Source organism: Phaseolus vulgaris, chromosome 4, assembly GCF_051622355.1.
Source record: "Phaseolus vulgaris cultivar YP4 chromosome 4, ASM5162235v1, whole genome shotgun sequence".
NCBI lineage: Eukaryota > Viridiplantae > Streptophyta > Magnoliopsida > Fabales > Fabaceae > Phaseolus > Phaseolus vulgaris.
The window spans coordinates 47,772,967-47,795,727 of NC_143501.1; the positions used below are offsets into that span (position 1 = coordinate 47,772,967).

At 28.7% G+C, this 22,761-nt stretch overlaps 3 protein-coding genes across 8 annotated transcripts; 2 read left to right on the forward strand and 1 right to left on the reverse strand.

Annotated features, from left to right (window-relative positions):
* Window positions 1–939: 939 nt before the first annotated feature.
* On the reverse strand, window positions 940–5,724 carry LOC137837958 (protein DETOXIFICATION 16). Of its 3 annotated transcripts, none has more exons than XM_068647146.2 (8): window positions 5,490–5,724; window positions 3,956–4,500; window positions 3,486–3,572; window positions 3,269–3,325; window positions 2,869–3,107; window positions 2,491–2,609; window positions 2,264–2,350; window positions 940–1,192 (listed from the first exon to the last, which is right to left on the reverse strand). In XM_068647146.2, exons 1-8 carry the CDS (start codon window positions 5,685–5,687, stop codon window positions 1,106–1,108), a joined length of 1,419 nt encoding a protein of 472 aa, XP_068503247.2. In that variant the 5' UTR covers window positions 5,688–5,724; the 3' UTR covers window positions 940–1,105. The 3 variants fall into 3 exon arrangements, with proteins under 3 accessions (XP_068503247.2, XP_090157951.1, XP_090157950.1); XM_090301825.1 differs by lacking the exon at window positions 5,490–5,724 and adding an exon at window positions 4,611–4,692; XM_090301824.1 differs by lacking the exon at window positions 5,490–5,724 and adding an exon at window positions 4,623–4,683.
* Window positions 5,725–13,613: 7,889 nt separating this feature from the next.
* Window positions 13,614–18,077, forward strand: LOC137837963 (protein DETOXIFICATION 17). Of its 2 annotated transcripts, XM_068647150.2 has the most exons (8): window positions 13,616–13,900; window positions 14,557–15,101; window positions 15,486–15,572; window positions 15,718–15,774; window positions 15,937–16,175; window positions 16,436–16,554; window positions 16,695–16,781; window positions 17,864–18,077. In XM_068647150.2, exons 1-8 carry the CDS (start codon window positions 13,703–13,705, stop codon window positions 17,978–17,980), a joined length of 1,449 nt encoding a protein of 482 aa, XP_068503251.2. In that variant the 5' UTR covers window positions 13,616–13,702; the 3' UTR covers window positions 17,981–18,077. The 2 variants fall into 2 exon arrangements, with proteins under 2 accessions (XP_090157942.1, XP_068503251.2); XM_090301816.1 differs by lacking the exon at window positions 15,937–16,175 and having other exon boundaries at window positions 13,614–13,900; window positions 17,864–18,016.
* A 491-nt stretch (window positions 18,078–18,568) lies between these two features.
* On the forward strand, window positions 18,569–22,345 carry LOC137837965 (protein DETOXIFICATION 16). 3 transcript variants are annotated; one of them, XM_068647153.2, is made up of 8 exons: window positions 18,569–19,782; window positions 19,984–20,528; window positions 20,678–20,764; window positions 20,879–20,935; window positions 21,044–21,282; window positions 21,718–21,836; window positions 21,907–21,996; window positions 22,073–22,345. In XM_068647153.2, exons 1-8 carry the CDS (start codon window positions 19,582–19,584, stop codon window positions 22,160–22,162), a joined length of 1,428 nt encoding a protein of 475 aa, XP_068503254.2. In that variant the 5' UTR covers window positions 18,569–19,581; the 3' UTR covers window positions 22,163–22,345. The 3 variants fall into 3 exon arrangements, with proteins under 3 accessions (XP_068503254.2, XP_068503255.2, XP_090157948.1); XM_068647154.2 differs by lacking the exon at window positions 21,718–21,836 and having other exon boundaries at window positions 18,980–19,782; window positions 22,073–22,212; XM_090301822.1 differs by lacking the exon at window positions 18,569–19,782 and having other exon boundaries at window positions 19,983–20,091; window positions 22,073–22,309.
* The last annotated feature ends 416 nt before the right edge of the window (window positions 22,346–22,761 follow it).

A 22,761-nucleotide genomic window follows, 5' to 3' on the forward strand; every position in this document is an offset into this window, starting at 1 on the left:
ATTAATTTGAGCGTTAATGATTATACGTGTCGGTCAGCCTGACCGTGCGTTGTGTCTCGGCCAGCTCAGTCAGGCAGACTGGAACACGTTAGCGTGTGTCTCGGTCATCTCGGACAGGGAGACTGAGACACATCATAATGTCGATCGTCCATGCCTGTACAAAATGTATCACTCTTATATACACTTTTTTCTCTTAATCTATCACAATGTTTTTTTAAAAACAAAAATATAATGAAACTTCGAGTTTCAAATTCACCGTTAAAGAATGAGAAAGCTAAATAACAAAGTATGAGAAAGCTAAAGAACAAAGTGAAGTTTGCAATTTCTTCGTTAGGAAGAGCACCATTAGTTCAAAACGTCCATATTTAAAATTTGTTAGTTTTAATTATTATTATTACTATTATTTATTATTATTATTGAAATATAAAGTAACATTAACCAATTCAAAAGAAATTGGGAAACGTATTACTAACTATTTACTTATAGCATAGATATCAATATAATATTTAATGCCACGAATTACTGTTAAATAAATACTTAATTATCAAAATTGTGTAATGAATGATATTAATATGAATAATTTAATATTTTATTGAATATTAACTAAAATGCATTACCTTTCATGAATGAGAATAAAAACACTATTTATACTTTTAAAAGTAAACGACTTAAAATATTATATTAAACGATATACTATTTTTAGAAAATAGAATAGAATTAATGCATTTTTTATTGGGTTGACTTTAACAAAATCATTAAATTCAAATAATTTGGTAACTAATTATACATCAATATCTAAATTAGATAATACACTAACTATTTTTTTTCTAAAATTTGTTTATATTTAATAATTTTCTTTCCTTTTAACACTACTTTCTTCTTAAACAAATAAATTTATTTTTTACTCACCTTTTTTTTTTCTTGCAACCAAATATAGACTAAAAGAAACTAAATCATACTTTTTTCATAAAACTCAGGGTTATTGTTTTGGTTGTTCTGTAACTACACTGATGCTAAGTTTGGATTCATATGATTAAGCAGCATAAATTTTCCAAAGGTAAGTGACTATACTTCTACAGCTAAAACTAGAACAAAGATTGTTGAACTATGAATCAGTATGAACATTTTGGTCTCCCTGAGGCTCCTCAGCTTGAACTTCACTGCCTCCTACTCTTGCAGCTGCCTTTTTTGCCTGAACAATTAACAAACTGCTATTAGTTAAGGAACAATCACCAAAGAATCAAATTTAGAACATAATACTCTCTTATCTTTTTCTATAAGGCCTAGCTAACTATTCATCAAGATTAAGAAAACTAATTAGTTTACTTAGTAACATTAAGTTTATCTTAAATTACATGTTTTTCTAAAAGTTTCCCTAATATTATTAGCAAGATTACAATTGATCAATAATAACCACTTGAGTACATGGCATTGCAACACAATTTCTTCATAGTGAGACATCACAACACAAGTTCTTCACTAAAAATTCACCTGATCTTGACATTTCAGGATTTTCTTATGCAGATTGAACACAGATTTGTGTGACAGAAAGTCTATGGCAGGCTAATGTGTGTTTGTAAAAGAAAACTTGGTGTGTTGGACCTCTAAAAGTCAACAGCAATGTCTAAATCAAACACAAATTCTGATTATCATGAACTTGATGGCCTTACAACAGAGGTAACTTGGATCAGATCCTTGATGAAGGTTATTAAGAAGTGAATTTTAAGCCTAATTCAATCTTATAAAACTAACTTATAAAATGAGGTTTGCATCCACTTATATACTATGAAATGTTAGTTGATATGAGATCTCCAACAGAAGTCAGAATTTCTATACAAATAACACTGATTTGTGGTGTGAAAAGGCCTTAGCCTCCAATCTAGTGTTTTATTCAATCTATCTAAACATATAGAAGTTGCTTGTGTTCCTATAGCAGACTAAAATGCAGATTGTCTTACTAAAACACTGATCTATGCGTGATTCAACCGGCTGCAAGACAAGCTAGGAGTAGTAGCTTGAGGGGGAAAGTTCAGGAATAAATAACAAATGATAATAATATCTATCTAAAGATGTAACACACTTTCATCTTTTAGGTGTATGTATCAGATTTTTCTCCTTTATCTTGTCTCATTCCTTAACTCTATCTTTTGTAACCGTAAGATGTCACCAATGACAATGCATCCAATTTTTTGCTCTATCATATTTCTATCTCTGGAAGATCAAGACTTGATAACAAAAGTGAGTTGAAGATAGGACAACTTACTTCTTTCTCCCAATTGGCACGTAAAGTGACCAGAAGAAAGCACACCACTTGCACAGTGAGTGCTAATACGATCCCTAAATATAGCCCCTGTATCATCAACATATTAGTATTTACTAGTTTCAGTTAATAAATTACACAAAGCTATTGTTTCAGCTACTAACCAGATTATGAAGGATTTTAGTATTTACTACAACATCATTTCTCAAAAGTTAAATGGTTAATTTTACCTGTTCTTTCAGGTGGAATACAAAAGCTGAGACAACGGAGAAAGGAACACCCAAAATATAATAAGATCCTAGATTGATAAATGCACCAAGTTTCTGCCAACCACATCCTCTGGCAACACCTGTGCACAATCAAGGAATTAGAAAAGTTGATCACATTCTATAATTTGTTTCAATTCAATGTAAACTGCAAAAGTCTAGATTGCTTTAGATGAGACTGAGTCAGTAGTAATATGATAGTAAAATAAGAGAAATGATGGAATTGGATGAGATCATTTGTTTTCTTGAAATCAACTTAATCCAATTCCTTGACATTCAATCAACAGGGAAAGAGAAAAATGGAATTTTTGAACCTAATCATTGAATGAATTTATTCATTACCTTGAAATGCTGTTTGAATTGAATCTATAAAGGCAGAAGTTGCAACAATTGGCATCATGGAAGCCACATGTGTGAGCACTTCATGCACATTGGTAAAAGCACGCCCCCAAACTTTCCATAACGACATGAGGACAGAAAATTCTAAAATCCCCACCAAAAAGGCCATGAACATGGTGACTTTAACTGCTAAATATGCAGCTTTTGGCCTACTAGCCCCCAATTCATTTGAGATCCTTGTACTGTTTAAGAGGAAACATGTAATTGGATTTGTTATGGTCAATAATAAGCTAAAATGACACGTTATTGCATCATTTCATATGGTAATAACATACACATCTTAACAAGTTTTCAAAACTATTGAATAGAATATAAACAGTGCAGTTCTGCAAGAAAGACTAACCTTCCAGCAGCACTAAGTCCAAATGGTACCATCCAAAATATTCCACACGTGTTAAGACTAGGATGAATAAAGAAATACAGTTAGCCATTAAGAATGGAAGAAAGTGGGGTTTCAAATGGGGTTTCAAACGAGAAAGATAAACATATAATAGCATATTCTTTACAGTATCCAGAACAGAAAGTAGCTTAGCATCTAAGATATTAACAGATAAACTAACCATATAGAAAGAACTGAAGTTTGCAATTTCGGATTAGCAAGAGCACCAGACAAGATCACAATTATTTCAAAAGTCCATGATTCTAAGCTGCAACATAATGATACCATAGAAGCAACAATTAGAATATGTCAGCATTAGTCATTCACATCACAAGTAAGATTAAAATAAATGTACATTCCAATCCTCAAAAAATATATACCTTATGTCCTTTGTTTATCAGTCGCATAACTTAATCGTAAGATGATTAGAGATATTGAATTTGTGCTTCAAGAACCAAATTGATGGCTTATATGGACTAACTTGTGTGCATATTTTAAGAGGATTAATTTAATATATTGACAAACTATGGATTAAAGTAACTGGTGTATGTTTAAAGTGAGAGATGAAAATGTACTTATTAGATATGTTGGTTGCAATGCAAGTTGTTATATTCAATGAGAGAAAGTTGTGGTTCAGAAACAATAACATACCAGACCATGACTGCTGAAGGGAAAGCAAGTCTGAGAAAATTTGGAATGTTACGCAATGATTCCTTAGATAAACCAGTCCAAGTTTCTTTGCATGAAGGGGAGAATCGTATGTAAAGTGCAAGGATTATGGTATTAAACCAATTTGAAATGCAAATTGCAATGGCAGATCCTTTGATACCAAACTCAAATTTTATAATGAGAACCCAACAGAGAATCAAGTGCAGTAAGCTAGTAAGGCCAGTGGCTAGCACCATAGGAAAGACTATGCTTTGAGTTTGTAGGAACTTAGTAATGCAGCGAAGAAGAGCATTGGCTGAAAGACTTGGGATCAAATATCTGGCATAGAGTTGAGCTAGTGCTGCAACTTCTTTGTTCTGATGAAGAAGAACAAGAATAGGTTCCAAGTATACCCAGATAATGGACACTGGTATACTGACAATGGTGAGAACCACCATGGCTCCTTGGGTGTGCACACCAAGCATGTGATACTGCTTTGCTCCATATGATTGACCACAAAATGTGTCCAATGCACTTGACAGCCCCATCTATATAAATCAACCATCAACATTAGTCAAAATTCTTGTGAGAACCAAAAAAGTGCATAATAATGTTTGGTAAAACTTTATTGTTCTTCTCTTTCAACAAAAGAATCAACCTGGGAGACAACCTTAATAGATGTGCCCAACAAAAACTCAAACAGGTATCTGAGTTGTCTTGTCAACGGGAAAACCGAGACATTCTACCATCCAACAAGACATTAATAACATGTTGGAGTTGTCAACACACACCAACCCAAGAATTACTGTGCCGCAATGAACAGATAATAAATACTGTTTTACTCCATTTCTGCAATTGAAATTGTTCTCTTTATTCTTTTGTTGGTGATGAAAGAGTTATTTTAAAAATTAAAATAATACCTACTCTTTTATTACTCACAACAAGTAGAATAAAAAATAACAGAATACAATTTTATGAGAATCTTATTAAAATTAAAAAACATATATTCATACTCACAATCATGAAGGGACAGTAAGATCATACCACATTCTCAGGGTGTGATTCTACATTTGCAGAAAGAATTAATATTGAACAAGAATACATGAGTATGTTAAAATGATATAGAGATATCGGTCTGATTAGATTATACTATATAAATGTTCATTTTATTCATCTTATTTTATAGATCGATTTTATAAATTTGAATCTCTTAAAATATTATGAATACCATACCTATTATGTCTCGCGCATTAACTAAGACTCACGACACGTATAAAATCAGAGAATACCTCGAATTTGATATCGGAATAAATGATTTTGTTCTTAATAAAAAATGATATACATATTTCTATATTTTTCTTGTTTGATTGGAGTTATGCAGAATTTGGGAATGTGTTGGTAAATATAAGGTAAACTAAAATGGTGGGGGAGAAAGAAGACTTATATAAACAACAGAGTAATCAACATGCATATATAGATCTCATCTCACAAGTACAAGTTTGCAAAGTATAACACAGAGAAAATGGTGTGAACATACCATGACATTGAAACCAGTAGCATTGACAATTGAAGTAGACAAAGACACAGAAGCCAGAAGCAACTCACTCAAATGGCCTACAAACATGAGAGATATCATTTGCAGACTAAACTGAAAGACACAGACAAATATCATAGGCCCTGCTAGCCATACTTGCTTCTTTGCTTCTTCTCTTATCTCCTTACTCCATAACCCCATTCTCTCTTCCTCAACTCTCACACACCAATAACACACCTTTCCCCTCACAGCATTATATATCTAGAGGAGCCTCCTTTGGTAAGAAATTAATAAATATTTGAATTTATTAAATTGTCATATAAATACATTAATAACATTAATGCACTGATTTTTAGAACTCTGCACAAGTTTAATGATTACAAAAAATTAATAAATTCCAACCTGTGTTCATTCTGAAAGGTAGATTGCAGATTTTACTGTGAAATTTGGTTGAATATTGATAGCTTTTTGTTCTTAGAGGGGAACATCTCCTCGTAAAAGAAGCAATCAATTTTTATTGAAAAAATTTATTTCGAAAATGCATCATAACATTAAATGCTATATTTGAAAGATTTATTTAGAAAATTGACATCTTTTCAAAAGCTTTTTTAAAACAATTAAAAATAAACAGCTTTTGTTTTTTTCTGCATGGAGACGTGGCTTCGTAGTCCTGATCTTTTCTTGAACGCGGCTTTCACCTAGTTGAGTTGGAAAATAATAAATTTCTGTATAATTTCTTTCACTTTTTATAATCTAATTAAAGTTCTACATAATAATATATATATATATATATATATATATGTTGTATTATATTACATTATGTATATACTTAAAAAAATTATTAAATAAAAAATAATTTTAAAGATAAATAATAATTAATTAATATATTAACTAAATTGAATATTATTTTATAGATTAAGAAAAATATTAATATCTAAAGTAATTTTTATTATTAATAAAATTTATAGATTGGTTACTAAATTGATATCTAATCTTTAGCAACTTTATAATCTAAATTAATTGGTAGATGATATTAAAACGTAATATTTACGTGTCTCACACAAACTTATTTATAGATGATAGTCTCAACATCAAAGAATATAGATTGATATGAATATTGTAACTAATCTAGTATTAGTTTGACGTTTAAAATATATTTATTGAGTTGATTTATGATAATGGTCGTGTTTAATTATTTTTTTTTCGGTTTTTTAAGGTGTTTTCAACGACATTTAAGTTGTGATAGAGGTTTCTTGTCATGTTTAATACACATTTAAATAATTTTCCACAAAATTTAATATTATTAAATGTTTTAAAGTATTTTAAACAAGTTTGATTGTTATTATTAAATATTTAAAATAACTTAAACAAGTTATAATATAATGTTATTATTAAATGTTTTGAAGTATTTTAAACAAGTTTTATGCAATGTTTTTAAACTATTTTAAATCATAATATAACTTTAGAAGTGAAATTTACTCTAAAAATATTTTTTACTATTATTTAATTATAAGTAGATAAGATTAATAATTTTTTTAAGTTATTAATTTAAAGGTTGCACTAAAAATAATATTTAAGTGAATAATATTATAGAAAATCACATTAATAATGTATTAACTAGATTGTATTAGTAAAAGTGAAGAACAAGGTTATGTTAACATGTGTGAAGTGTTAATTAGAAATTTGTTATACCATGTTTAGAGACTCTTATATTAATATGAAGTAATTTAGTACTTAATTAATCTATATAATAATTTATGGAATATATATTAAAATAAGAATTCACTTGTAATAAATAAAATTTCGGTCATCAAATGAAAAAAAAGTTATTATTAATTAATTAATTTGTGACTCATTTAATGGTTAATTTATATTAACTACTATATGAAATAGAAATGGCTAATTGACAAAAAAGTCCTTTATAAAGTTATGGCTATTTTTAATTTTTTAGAATATAGTGAAATTTTTATTTTGGACTTTGATGGGACCAATTTTTTCAGACTGAGAGATTTATGTAATTGGATATCAAGACCTTGAGAAGGGCAATGATCACACTATTGGCCAAAAAATGAGGCATTGAAACATGCAAGTCAAGAATAAATAATTAAAATAAAATCACTAATTATTAGCTCTCAAATAGCTGGCTCACTGAGTGAGTACCTTTGTGACCACATCACATATGTACTAGGACAAGTTAAATAGGGATAAAAATATATAAATAAATTTGTTATGTTATTTACAATATAATTTTGACAAATTTACAAAAAATTTCAAATTAATCAACAAACATATATTATACATTTCAATGAATGAAAATGGATTGAAAAAATATTGACATGTATTTTATTTTATGAATTGGGAATGTTTTTTTTTAATCAATATTATGGTTTGAGAATGTGTTTTCTCTTTTAATCTATTAGTTTTGGGATTTTAGGTCTTAATAATTTATTAGATCTTGATTGTTGGTGTCAGTTAGAATGAAAGAACTATTTGCAAAAAGTTATCCAACACTTAGGTTAGTATTTGAAAATTGGAGTAATAGATTTAATAGAAAAACACAATTCATTGGGTGACATCCATCAATCTAAAAGGATAGTCGAAAGTACTCTTAATATTGATTTGAATTGTCACAACTTTTTAGGTTAATTTTATTTAATATGGACTAATTAAATCATTAATTAGTTTCTAATTATTATTTAGATTTATGAGTCGTTTTAGATTTTCGACATGGTCTTTGCCTAAACATAATCTCGATTAGTAATTTTGAGCATATAATTTGCATGATCTAGATCAATAATCTCAATCATTTTTGGTACACTATCTCTCCAAACTCAATAAACTTAAATATTTCAATATGTTTTATGTACAATGTTGACAATTACTATATTTTGACCATATAATACCTGGGTTGTTATCTTACATATAAAGTATATATCCCCTCTCTACAATTCCTAGGTTTGTCTATAGGAACATTTGTTTTAAAGAATAAACTATTAGTGTTCTACTAAAGGTTGGGTAACCGGATGACCGATTACCATTCACGACTTGGCGTCCTTTCGGCAGATTCAACATTCACGTCAAATCCAATAAAAACAATATAAATAAGAAGGGACTCTCATGGTGAAAGGTAATGGTTGTTTAAACTCTTGACTGAACCAAATAAATTTGCCTCATCTAACTTGAGTGTTGGAGTATCATTATAGACACCCTTCTCAAATTTGTAAGGAAGACCACTGGAGTTGATGAGAAGACAGAAACAACTCAACAGGGGACATTCAATCTCGAATAAGTTGTAAGAATAATTTGAAAAACACATCTTTAAGAGTTAATGAGAAAATTAAGAGACACTAAGAGATAGAAAAATTAAAGTTGTAAGAGCAATAGAAAAAAGATAAAAAAGTACGGCAAAAGTGGAATTTAAAGGTATTATTTTAGTACATTTTTTTAGATTGGTTTATCTTTTAATTAACATTATAAAATATACTTTTATTTAATCTCTAGTGTCTCTTCTATATATTTCTATTATTAAAAAGTTGTCACTTTTTACCTAGTATACATAAAATTAAAAGAAAAAAAAACTTTTTGTAAGTAAAAATAAAAATCTTATACTAAAATAGACAACTTAAATCAAAACATTTATATGTAATTATACTATTTTTTATAAGATAATCATAATAACTTATTATTGATGACAATTTATAATTGCAATAAGCTGAAATGTAAGGTAATGTTAATATAACATAATATTGATGATATGACCACAAACTACGTATAAGGAAAATGTTGGTAAGAAAATTATTAGAGACTATAAAAATTATTAGTATCTAAATTAGTTTTTTTATTATTGATAAATAGTTTATAAATTGATATCTAATGAGTTACTTAAGTTTTAGCTACTAATAATTTAAATTATGAAGTTAATATCTAAAATTTCGGTATCTAATTAGATATCAATTTAGAAAGTATTTATTAATAATAAAAACTAATTTATATATCAACAATTTTGTTGTATCTAAAATAGTATTTAATTTTGTCAATGTAGTAACTAATTATTCTTGATCTTTAAAATTAGTTTATATTTAACGATTTTCGTGTAATGATATTGGAAAGTCAATTTTTAATAAATATATAAGTATTGAAATTTACATTAAATATTTATATTTTTAAACAATAAATTCATGTAATAAATAACATTATTCTATAGAAAATATTAAATATTATTTTAAATATCTAAAATATAAAAACATTAATCACTAATTTCATGTGTTGATAAGAATATTCGCAAATTTATTTTAAAAATTAATATTTTTATTGACCATATCTTATCAGGATTTTTTGCTTCATTGTTTCTAAAAAATAAAATAAATTTAAATAGATTATATTACTCACTATATTGTTTTTTAAGATAATAATAGTATATAACCATAAGAGAATAATTTGTTTTTACCTTTACGATAGTTGAAAAATAAAAAGAAAAAATTGTTTTTATCCTAAAAAGGCTATAACTTTTAAAAGAAAAACATGGTAATTATTCCATATAATTTAGTTTTATGAAATTACCTCAAACATGTGTTTTCATATGCATTTAAATTATGGATTCAAGTATTCAAATTCTCTTTTTTCTTCTTTTTCAAATTTAGGAATTTCACAACGAGTTACCAAAACTAACTATCAACTGATTGATGGATCTTTTAAGAAGATTTATTATAGAGATTCCACGACAATAAGACATAAGTTAAACTCACATAAGAGATATTTTTTATATGATGCTCAATGTGAGAGTTAGATTAACTTAAATTTCTAACAAAACATTAGATTTACTAGAAGTTTAGTTTGGAATTTATAGGAGTGTATAAAGTTATAAAGTTTTGCTATTTGGTACGAAACCTTTTTTAGAAATGACAATGCAGGACAGGCTGCTTCTTCCTGCACCTCTATACCTTCTTCTCTCACCTCCATATATTTTCATATTTCAAAAAATGTCCCTCTGTAATATTTCGGATTACATAATCCGGAAGTTATTTTTCAAATTTGTAATTAGCTTCTGGATTATATAATCCGGAAGTCTTTTTTCAGATGCATGATTACTTTCCGGATTACATAATCCAGAAGTCTTTTTTAACTTCCGGATTATGTAATCCGGAAGTCTTTTTTCAAATGCATTTCCGGATTACATAATCCAGAAGTTATTCTATGGGAGTGGCACAAGAAGGATAAAAATGTATTTTCATATTGAGTATGGAGGTGCCAGAAGAAGATATGGAGGTGCAGGAAGAAACAGTCTGCAGGACGTACCAACTTGCAGCCCACTACAAAAGAAATACAGGAGTGATTGGACATTTGAATTCTTCCGTCCAGAGCAAAAGTACAAGGTGACTCGCCTCCCTTTACAATTCGTATTAATTTTTATTTATTTTTATTACGTAATATTGTTTGCATGTGTTGAAAATGAATAAATATTTTTATTTATTATTTCATCAATATCATATATTTGCAAGTAGAGATTTTAAATTTATTTCATAATTGACTTAATATTTTTTCCCATAGTACATTATTTTTATTTATAAGATACTCAAGTTTAGGATTAAAAAATTATAAAAAAAATATGTAGATTTTTTCAACTTTTTTAATTTATAGTTGACCTTCAAATATAGGTTAGACCTATTAACCTACAATTCTTATGTGTGTCAATCTATTTTTGACCCATTTTGGGTTAGTCAAATACGAGATGAACTAAAATAAATAATAATGACAATATCTACTTCAATTCAACAATGATTTATATATGTGAAATATATTGGTTGTTAAGGAATTACATGTTGAACTATGATTTTAAATTGGTTATGAAAAAAATGGTTGAATGATAAGTTAAATATTAGAGTCAGATTGATATTTTTAGGAGTAGTATTTAAACACAGTATAAATGTTAACAAGATTGTATTTTGAAAATAAAATTATATATATATATATATATATATAATAAAATCGGACCATTTGGTAAAATTAAATTATAATACGATCTACATGTATTAATGTTCATCTCTTTATTCTTGGAGATTCTTAATGTGGTTTGGTTTATATAAAAGGATTGAGATACTTCTTTTTTTTTAATCCCTCTTAATTTAGTTTCATTCTTTGCAGATAAAAAAAATGTATTAATCATCCATAACTAAAATAAAATAGTAAAAAAATATAAAAGTAATTAATAATCTAAGAAAATCATTAAATGAAAAATAATTTTAAAAACTAAAATAATTAGTTATTATATTTATTAAATTAGAAACTATTTTATAAATTAAAAATTATTAATATTTAAAATAGTTTTTATTATTAATAGAAATTTATTAAATAGTTTCTAAATATATCTAACTATTAATTATAATATTAATAACTTAAAAAACTTATAGTTAATTTAAATATCAATTTAAAAATTATTTTATAATTTTTTAATAATAAAAACCGTTTTAAATACTAATAATTTTATAGTGATTAATTATTTTTTATTTTTAAATTTATTTGTTATTTAATAATTTTATTATAATGAATTAATGCATCAAATTTCTGAAATAAAAATATTTAAAATTTATTAAATAGTAAGAGGTATGAATTCAAATAACTTCAAAACAAGTTCAATTGATAAAAGAAAAGTTAATCTTTGAAATACAATAAAATACACAACAATTAACAATCTCTGTAGTAGCCACTTTTATCTCTACATATATGCTTCTTAACCATTTCTATTTTAATTTAAATAAACAACATGAAAATTTATATTATTTTGAGAGCTAATAATTAGTGCTTTTTTTTTAATTATTTTGGTCAATAATGTGGTCATTGTCCTTCTCTTGGTCTGAAAAAATTGGTCCCATCAAAGTCCAAAATAAAAATTTCACTATATTTTCAAAAATTAAAAATAGCCTTAACTTTATAATGGATTTTTGTCATTTAGCCATTTCTATTTCATATAGTACTTAATACAAATTAACCATTATATTAGTCACAAATTAATTAATTAATACTATTTTTTTCTTTCATTTGATGACCGAAATTTTATTTATTAGAAGTGAATTCTTATTTTAATATATATTACATAAATTATTATATACATTAATTAAGTACTAAATTATTATTATATACAGTCTAGTTAATACATTATTATGGTGATTTTCTATATTATTATTGATTTAAATATTATTTTTAGTGCAGCCTTTAAAATAATAATTTAAACAATTATTAATCTTATTATATACCTATAATTAAATAATAGTAAAAAATATTTAGAGAAATTTTACTTATAAGTTATATTATGATTTGAAATAGTTTAAAACATTAAATAAACTTGTTTAAAATACTTCAAAACATTTAATAATAACATTATAACTTGTTTAATTTTTTTAAAATATTTAATAATAACAATCAAACCTTTTTAGAATACTTTAAAACATTTAATAATATTATTAAATTTTGTAAAAAAATATTTAAATTTATCCTATACATTTCCTGAGATACCTCTATCATAAAAGACCGGAAGTATTATATAATGATCTTGAAAATATCATCAAAAACATCTTAGAAATATCAATAAAATCACCTTAAAAAACTGAAAAAAAAATATTAAACACGACAATAATCACAATAATATAAATCAACTTAATAAATATATCTTAAATGTTAAATTAATGTTAGATTAATTACAATATTAATATTGATCCGTTGAAATTTAGGGTTTATTCAGGACATATAGATGTTACGTTTTAATATTATTAACCATTTGATTTATATTATAAAGTTGGTATCTAAAATTTTAGATATCAATCTATAACTAGTTTATAAATTTTAATAATAATAAAAATTACTTAAATATCAATAATTCTTTTAGTAATATCTAATTTAGTTAATATATTAACTAATTATTTTTTATTTTTAAAATTAATTTTTATTTAATGATTTTTTTAATATTTACGTAATATAATATAATATATATTATGTAGAATTTATGTCCATTATAAAAAGTGGAAGAAAAGCAGCGTTCAAGACAAAAATCAGGGCTATGCAGCCACTTTTGTATAAAAAAAAACAAAAGAGTACTTTTAGGCTTTGTTTGGATTAGAATTAGGCTTTGTTTGAATTAGAATACGTGTGAGAGTGAAAGTGTCAAAAAGTGTGTTTATTGAAGAAAGTTGTGTTAATAGTGTGTGAGAGTTGAGGAAGAGAGAATGGAGTTATGGAGAAAGGAGATAAGAGAAGAAGCAAAGAAGCAAGTATGGCTAGCAGGGCCTATGATATTTGTCTGTGTCTTTCAGTTTAGTTTGCAAATGATATCTCTCATGTTTGTAGGCCATTTGGGTGAGTTGTTTCTGGCTGCTGTGTCTTTGTCTAGTTCAATTGTCAGTGCTACTGGTTTCAATGTCATGGTAAGTTCACAAATTTTTTCTCTCTTTTATAGTTTACCAACTTGTTACAGATTAACTTGTGAAATGAGACCTATATATACATGTTAATTACTCTGCTGCTTATATAAGTATATTATACCTATCCAAATAGTATTTATACATCAAGTTTATAGGATTATACTCTGTGAATACTTACGTGACACTAAATATCTATACTCTTTCTATCATTCTAAGAAATAAACTTTAAGTTTAACTTAACTTTACAAAACTGATTTAGTTAAGTTTAACTCAATTCACAACCATTGAGAATGTGGTACGATCTTATTATCACTTCCCGATTGTGAGTTTTGAAACCTCTAATATAGTTTCACATAATTTAGGAGTTGAGATTAAAAAAAGTTTATATACTCCTTCTTTTCTTAATTTATTATGGTGTCTTTTATAAATAAAATCGTGATGGAACTCCAAACTTAAAAGTGAAGTAACCTTAAATGTGGTCTTAAGGAGAATCCTCCCCTAGACCTCGATTTGAGCTTTTGTTGGGAATAGTTATTAATGTTGTCTCCTTGGTTCTTTTATTGAAAAAGAAGAACAACAAAGTTTTATTAAACATTATTATGCACTTTTTTTTATTCTCATAAGATTTTTGAGTAATGTTGATGGTTGATTTTATATAGATGGGACTGTCAAGTGCACTGGACACATTTTGTGGTCAATCATATGGAGCAAAACAGTATCACATGCTTGGTGTGCACACGCAAGGAGCCATGCTGGTTCTCACCATTGTCAGCATACCAGTGTCCATTATCTGGGTATACTTGGAACCTATTCTTGTTCTTCTTCATCAAAACAAAGAAGTTGCAGCACTAGCTCAACTCTATGCAAGATATTTGATCCCAAGTCTTTCAGCCAATGCTCTTCTTCGCTGCATTACTAAGTTCCTACAAACCCAAAGCATAGTCTTTCCTATGGTTCTAGCCACTGGCCTTACTACCTTACTGCACTTGTTTCTCTGTTGGATTTTCATTAAAAAATTTGAGTTTGGTATCAAAGGATCTGCCATTGCAATTTGCATTTCAAATTGGTTTAATACCATAATCCTTGCACTTTACATACGATTCTCCCCTTCATGCAAAGCAACTTGGACTGGTTTCTCAAAGGAATCATTGCATAACATCCCTAATTTTCTCAGGCTTGCTTTTCCTTCAGCAGTCATGATGTGGTATGCTATTTTTTCATATTCTTTCTTTCATAGAATATAACAACTAGCATTGCAACCAACATAGTTAATGAAAACACTTTCATCTGTCATTTTCAAGATACACCAGTTACTTTAATCCATAGTTTGTCAATATATTAAATTAATCCTCTTAAAATATGCACACAGTTAGTCCATATATGCCATCAATTTGGTTCTTGAAGCACAAATTCAACATCTCTAATCATCTTAGGATTAAGTTATGTGACTGATAAGTAAAAGACTAATATAATATAAGGTATATTTTTGGAGGATTAAAATGTATATTTATTTTAATCTTACTTGTAATGTGAATGACTAATGCTGACATATTCTAATTGCTGCTTCTATGGTATCATTATGTTGCAGCTTAGAATCATGGACTTTTGAAATAATTGTGATCTTGTCTGGTGCTCTTGCTAATCCGAAATTGCAAACTTCAGTTCTTTCTATTTGGTTAGTTTTTCTGTTAATATCTTATATGCTAAGCTACTTTCTGTTCTGGATACTGTAAAGAATATGCTATTATATGTTTATCTTTCTCGTTTGAAACCCCACTTTCTTCCCTTCTTAGCCAACTGTATTTCTTTGTTCATCTCAGTCTTAACACGACTGGCATATTTTGGATGATGTCATTTGGACTTAGTACAGCTGGAAGGTTAGTCTTTCTTGCAGAACAACATTGTTTATATTCTATTCAATATTTTGAAAACTTGTTAAAAGATATCTATGTTATTACCATGTGTAGTGATGCAGTAACGTGTCATTTTTGCTTATTATTGACCATAACAAGTCCAATTACATGTTTCCTCTTAAACAGTACAAGGATCTCAAATGAATTAGGGGCTGGTAGTTCAAAAGCTGCATATTTAGCACTTAAAGTCACCATGTTCTTGGCCTTTTTGGTGGGGCTTTCAGAATTTTCTGTCCTTATGTCGTTATGGAAAGTTTGGGGGCGTGCTTTTACCAATGTGCATGAAGTTCTCACACATGTGATTTCCATGATGCCAATTCTTGCAACTTCTGTCTTTATAAATTCATTTCAAACAGCATTTCAAGGTATTGAATAAATTCATTCAATGATGAGGTTCAAAAAATACATTTTTAACCTTTCCCTGTTGATTGAATGTCAAGGAATTGAATTAAGTTGATTTCAAGAAAACAAATGATTTCATCCAATTCCATCATTTCTCTTATTTTACTATCATAGTACTACTAACTCAGTCTCTTCTAAAGCAATCTAGACTTTTGCAATTTACATTGAATTGAAACAAATTATAGAATGTGATCAACTTTTCTAATTCCTTGATTGTGCACAGGTGTTGCCAGAGGATGTGGTTGGCAAAAACTTGGTGCATTTATCAATCTAGGATCCTTTTATTGTTTGGGTGTTCCTCTCTCCATTGTCTCAGCTTTTGTATTCCACCTGAAAGCAAAGGTAAAATTAACCATTTAACTTTTGAGAAATGATCTTGTAGTAAATACTAAAATCCTTCATAATCTGGTTAGTAGCTGAAATAATAGCTTTGTGTAATTTATTAACTGAAACTAGTAAATACTAATATGTTGATGATACAGGGGCTATATTTAGGGATCGTATTAGCACTCACTGTGCAAGTGGTGTGCTTTCTTCTGGTCACTTTACGTGCCAATTGGGAGAAAGAAGTAAGTTGTCCTATCTTCAACTCACTTTTGTTATCAAGTCTTGATCTTCCAGAGATTGAAATATGATAGAGCAAAAAATTGGATGCATTCTCATTGGTAACATCTTACGGTTACAAAAGATAGAGTTAAGGAATGAATGAGACAAGACAAAGGAGAAAAATCTGATACATACACCTAAAAGATGAAAGTGTGTTACAGCTTTAGATAGATATTATTATCATTTGTTATTTATTCCTGAACTTTCCCCCTCAAGCTACTGTTCCTAGCTTGTCTTGCAGCCGGTTGAATCATGCATAGATCAGTGTTTTTAGTAAGACAATCTGCATTTTAGTCTACTGTAGGAACGCAAGCAACTGTTGCATGATTATTCAGCACTTGATCTGTGATATAGTGTACATCCACTCCTATATGTTTAGATATGGAAATAAAACACTGGATTGGAGGCTAAGGCCTTTTCACACCAGAAATGGTGTTATTTGTGTAGAAATTCTTTTGTTGAAGATATAAGGATATTTCATAATATATAAATATATGTAAACTTATAAATTAGTTTTATAAGATTGAATTACACTTAAAATTCATTTTTTAATAACCTTATAACTTTCTTCATCAAGATCTGATCCAAGTTACCTCTGTTGTAAGACCATCAAGTTCATGATATTCAGATTTTGTGTTTGATTTGGACATTCCTGTTGACTTTTAGAGGGCCAACACGTCAGGTGAAGCTTTTAGTAAAGACCATTGTCATTTTCCCCTTTAAATTACTAAAGATTCGTTTTATGTACTGCTAGTGAAGTGATTTTGGAGATTGCATATGATGTCTCACTATGAAGAAATTGTGTTGCAATGTCATGTACTCAAGTGATTATTATTGATCATTTGTACATCTTACTAATATTATGGAAACTTTTAGAAAAACATGTAATTTAAGATAAATTTAATGTTACTAAGTAAACTAATTAGTTTTCTTAATCTTGATGAATTAGTTAGCTAGGCTTATAGAAAAAGATAAGAGAGTATTATCTTTTTAAATTTGATTCTTTGGTTGTTCCTTAACTAATAAATGTTTGTTAATTGTTTAGGCAAAGAGGGCAGTTGCAAGAGTAGGAGGGAGTGAAGTCCAAGTTGAGGAGCCACACGTTCACCAAAATGTTCACATTGTATCACATGAAACTAATTTTAGAGATCAAGATAATTAATCATTTAATTAAATTAGAGATAATTTTATAAATTAAAAAAATTATTTATATTTAAAATAGTTTATATTATTACTAAAAATTTATAATGTAGTTTTTAAATTGGTATTTAATTGTTAGATACTAAGGTTTTAGTTACTTACTTCTTATTCTAAATTAGTCTCTTCTTATTCTAAATTAGTCTTTATTAGTCTTTTAGAGTGTAAAGTCTTTCAGAGATTAACTTAAAATCTAAAATATTAGTTGTTAAAATCTTGGTAACTAATTTAAAAAATATTTTATAAATTTTTATTAATAATAGAAATCATTTTAGATACCAATAATTTTTTAGTCTTTAAAATATTACCTAATTTAGTTAATATAATGAATAATTAATTTTAGTTTCTAAAATGGTTGTTACTTAATGATTAGTTGTAGTGCTGCTTCATAGTTCAACCATCTTTGTTCTAGATTTACCTGCAGAAGTATAGTCACTTACCCTGCTTTTAGTCTATACATTTATTTGTTTCAGAAGAAAGAGACATTAAAATGAGAAAATTCTCATTTTAAAAAGTAAAAATAAATAAATTGAAATTAAAGTAATGTTACCATTCATACATTTATTTTGGAAATAGATAAAAGAGAGAGAATTTTTAAAACACTAGTTTCTTTACACTTTCTATTTCTCCTAATATTTGATTGCTAAGTTGTTTTCCACTTTATGCTTTTTTTCTTTCAAAGGAATGTACCTTAATGTGAATGATGCACATTTTTTTAATCTAAGGAGACAAATATCTTTCAAGGTTTCTTACAAAACACTAATTTGTGGCATTAAATATTATATTGATATCTATGCTATAACCAAATAGTTAGTAATACTTAAGCTGTTTTCTTTTAAATTGGTTAATGAAAAAAAATGGAAACTCTTCTGGTATATTACATTGTGCCAAGGATCTTTTAAACAAGAACTTCAAGTTTAATCTTATGAAAAAACATAATGAACTAACTGTGTCTGTCATAAACGGAATTGGTACATATGTATGGAGAAAACTTGTGATGTAAGAAAATTATTTTACTGATTTATTTTTGTAAAGTCTAAGTTGCAGTTTTGTTGTTGCCTTGGTTGAATCTCCACAAGAGAAGTTTAAACAAGCTTTATGCATACACAAACAAAATTTTCCAAGAAAACTAGTGAGATAAAACCAAGGAAAAGTTGTACTTGGAAAGCAAAGAGAATGTGAGGGCAAAAGAGGTTGGACAACACAATTCAACCCAAAAATGGATGTTCTCCTTGCATCTAAGTACCCAAGAGACTTAATAAAGTAGCCAAAACATGGCAGCATCTGAAATCAAAAGAAGGAATAAGAACAAAATTGACACAAACAAGATTTTTTTAAGTTTCTGACTGAAAATAGAGCCTGAAAAATCCAGTTTCCTTAAATAGTTTGGCTAGGTAAGGCTCCACTGTTTATTTTCTAACTCTATGCACTTCAATTTATCACTCTCTCTCCACCACAAATGGAAACTAACTCAACTGTGCATCATTATTTAGCTCTAGTTAGCCACCTAGTAATGTTGGATTAAAAGTACAGTGAGGAGAAACAGTTCTGGGAAGAAAATCAAGAATGAAAGGAGTTACAAGGCAGAAAGTGATGGAAGAAATGAAGAAACAGTTATGGTTGGCCGGGCCTCTCTTCACAGTTGGTGTGCTGCAGTACAGTATGCAGGTTATATCTGTTATGTTTGTTGGTCATCTTGGAGAAGTGCCTCTTTCTGGTGCTTCTCTTGCCACTTCCTTTGCATCTGTCACTGGTTTCAATTTGTTGGTAAGGAAGACTTTCTCTCTCTCTATCTCACCCACCCCCCCCCCTCTCTCTCTCTCTATATATATATAATATATATATCTAAAGAGTATGACTCATAATGAAAGGAATATATTTTATTGTTTAATCTTTTCATTATTTTTAATACTAAAGTAAGAATAAGCAATTTATTCTTGGTGATTACTTGTTATAACTTATAAACAGATGGGTATGGCTAGTGCATTGGATACCTTGTGTGGCCAATCATTTGGGGCAGGGCAGCACCATATGGTAGGCATACACATGCAGAGAGCTGCCTTTGTTCTCTTATTTGTAAGTGTCTTTCTTGCAATCATGTTGGTATTCACCAAACACATTCTAGTTGCTATGCACCAGCAAGTTGCCATAGATGAGGAGGCAGGAGTATATGCCCTTTACTTGATTCCAAGCCTCTTTGCTTATGGCATCTTTCAATGCCAACTCAAGTTTCTACAAACTCAAAACATTGTCTTCCCCATGGTGCTGAGCTCTGCTGTGGTGGCTTCACTTCATATCCCTTTATGTTGGTTGTTGGTAACTAAATCAGGACTTGGAAGTAAGGGGGCTGCCATAGCAAATTCAGTATCCTACTGGATCAATGTGCTGCTAATAGGATTTTATGTGAAGTTTTCTTCGTCATGTGAAAAATCAAGAACTGGCTTCTCAAAGAAGGCCTTGCAAAATATCCCAGAATTCCTTAAAATTTCAATACCTTCAGCTTGTATGCTTTGGTATATTCTTGACCTTGAAGCAACATACTCATCTTTATCACTGCTAAATATTCTCATCCCTTGCTGCATGAACTATAATGAATGAGAGTTATCATGTTCTAAAATTATTATTATCATGTTTCTGATTCAGTTTAACCTTACATGGACAGCTTAAAGGCTTGGACATTTGAAATAATGGTTCTGCTATCTGGCCTTCTTCCAAATCCTCAGTTAGAAACTTCGGTGTTATCGATATGGTTAGTAACAGTTTAACAAACAATATGGTTTACTTATTTCTCCCTTTCACAAAATAACTTGTGTTCTTTGAGGATGATCATATTAATGAGTAGTTTGATATTTTCTGTTTTCAGTCTTAACACATTTGTACTTGTCTGGATGATTCCCTTTGGATTAAGCTCTGCAGCATGGTACCTTTATTCTCTGAATTTCCAAACACCATTCCATTATGTAAATGAGTTTTTCATTCAATTATAGAATTTGTTGAAGCAACCTATAAATGTGACTATAAACTACAGCACAAGGGTCTCAAATGAACTGGGGGCTGGCAATCCACAGGCTGCAAGTCTTGCAGTTAGAGTTGCTCTCTGCCTGGTCCTTGGTGAGGGTATCATTATGGTACTACTCATGATACTGCTTAGAAAAATATGGGGCAATCTTTATAGCAGTGAAACACAAGTTGTAGATTATGTAGCAGCCATGATGCCTATTCTTGCAATCTGCAGCTTCCTTGATGGGATTCAAAGTGTTCTTTCAGGTATCCATGTCAATTTCCTACCCAACAGTTCCCACCATCTCATTTTCTGTCACTTTCGGAATATTTTGTATTAAATTAGTTGAACAAGTATTAATTATTATTTTTTTCCAATAACATGACGAAGAAATAAATGCACTTGTAAATATATAGTTGTAGCATATGAATCGCACGTTACATATATGTTTCTTAAATAATGTGTCCTGTTTTTTTTTCATGTCCAGTGTATGTGTGTCACTATTGTGTTACATATAGAGTGTAGTTAATAAGAATATTTTAATCACACAAAAGGAGACACTGAGATTATGTGAGAGAAAAATTTCATTTCCATGCAATAAAAGGTTTCTTAATTGGCTAGGAGGCTCATAAATTCACTGTTTCAGAATCCATTTTGGTTACAATATTAAATAATGAGTCACTTTATTGGTGGAAAACAAGGCATTGCAAGAGGTTCTGGTTGGCAGAAGATTGGTGCAATTGTGAATCTTGGATCATTTTATTTTGTGGGAGTTCCTTCTGCAGTGGTGTTAGGATTTGTTTTGCACATGAAAGGGAAGGTATATTATTACACATAGTTTTTTCGTGGTCTTCTTCAGATAAATTTGGCTAATGCATGCCTTGAAATAGGGTCTTTGGTTGGGGATTGTTTCTGCATTCATGGTGCAAGTGATACTTTTTGGAGTCATCATTACCATCAGAACTAGCTGGGAGAAAGAAGTAAGGCATCTATTTCATCTCATTTTGCTGTAAAAATGACAAACTCAACATTTTATTCCATTTTTTCCTTGTTCAGGCAAACAAAGCAGCAATGAGAGTCAAAAGTAGCAAAGTCCCTCCTGAGTTGCCCCAGGGAGATCCATTTCCCATCTCAGAACTGAATTGATGTCATCTTTCCATAATTAACTACACATGTACAGTGATGCATGGACAAATAAGTGAATACTAGTCCTAGATGTCATTTATTTGAACTCAGAAGTTGAAGCTTATTACATCCAACTTCTTGAGTTTAACATTGCAATATTACATCAATAACCTAATATTACATCAATAACATTAATTAAAGATTAAAATATTTCTTTTTTATAATTGAAACATCTTACAAATTGAATTTATGAGGTTGACTTAACTTTATGTTTTAGAGATTTATGATTCGACTTAAACTTAAAGCAATGAACACATTTTCAATTTTGTTTTAAAGGAATAAGTAACTGATGTCATAAAGAGGATATAGGAACATGCTCCACTCATTAGATATTAATGTTATCAACCTTGGAAATTTTCCAACTACTTCATATATAAATTAATATTGTTTCCTTCATAGTTATTATATTTTAGACTTGTGATAAATATACATCTACTTTTAATATGTAGCTGGTGAAGATAAAAAAATTATGATAAACATTCAAATATAGTAATATCATAACAAATATGTTTTACATTATGCGATGAATATCATATCAATATAAATAATGAAAGAGGCTT

Excerpts from the sequence above, each read along its gene's own strand:
- LOC137837963 (XM_068647150.2), top strand. The coding sequence starts at position 13,703 with ATGGAGTTATGGAGAAAGGAGATAAGAGAAGAAGCAAAGAAGCAAGTA. Across the intron at positions 13,901-14,556 it reads CTACTGGTTTCAATGTCATG|ATGGGACTGTCAAGTGCACT; the intron begins GTAAGTTCACAA and ends GATTTTATATAG. Across the intron at positions 16,782-17,863 it reads GTGCCAATTGGGAGAAAGAA|GCAAAGAGGGCAGTTGCAAG; the intron begins GTAAGTTGTCCT and ends TTAATTGTTTAG.
- LOC137837958 (XM_068647146.2), bottom strand. The coding sequence starts at position 5,687 with ATGGGGTTATGGAGTAAGGAGATAAGAGAAGAAGCAAAGAAGCAAGTA. Across the intron at positions 2,610-2,868 it reads AATTCAAACAGCATTTCAAG|GTGTTGCCAGAGGATGTGGT; the intron begins GTAATGAATAAA and ends GATTGTGCACAG. Across the intron at positions 1,193-2,263 it reads GTGCCAATTGGGAGAAAGAA|GCAAAAAAGGCAGCTGCAAG; the intron begins GTAAGTTGTCCT and ends TTAATTGTTCAG.
- LOC137837965 (XM_068647153.2), top strand. The coding sequence starts at position 19,582 with ATGAAAGGAGTTACAAGGCAGAAAGTGATGGAAGAAATGAAGAAACAG. Across the intron at positions 21,283-21,717 it reads GATTCAAAGTGTTCTTTCAG|GCATTGCAAGAGGTTCTGGT; the intron begins GTATCCATGTCA and ends GTGGAAAACAAG. Across the intron at positions 21,837-21,906 it reads TTTTGCACATGAAAGGGAAG|GGTCTTTGGTTGGGGATTGT; the intron begins GTATATTATTAC and ends GCCTTGAAATAG.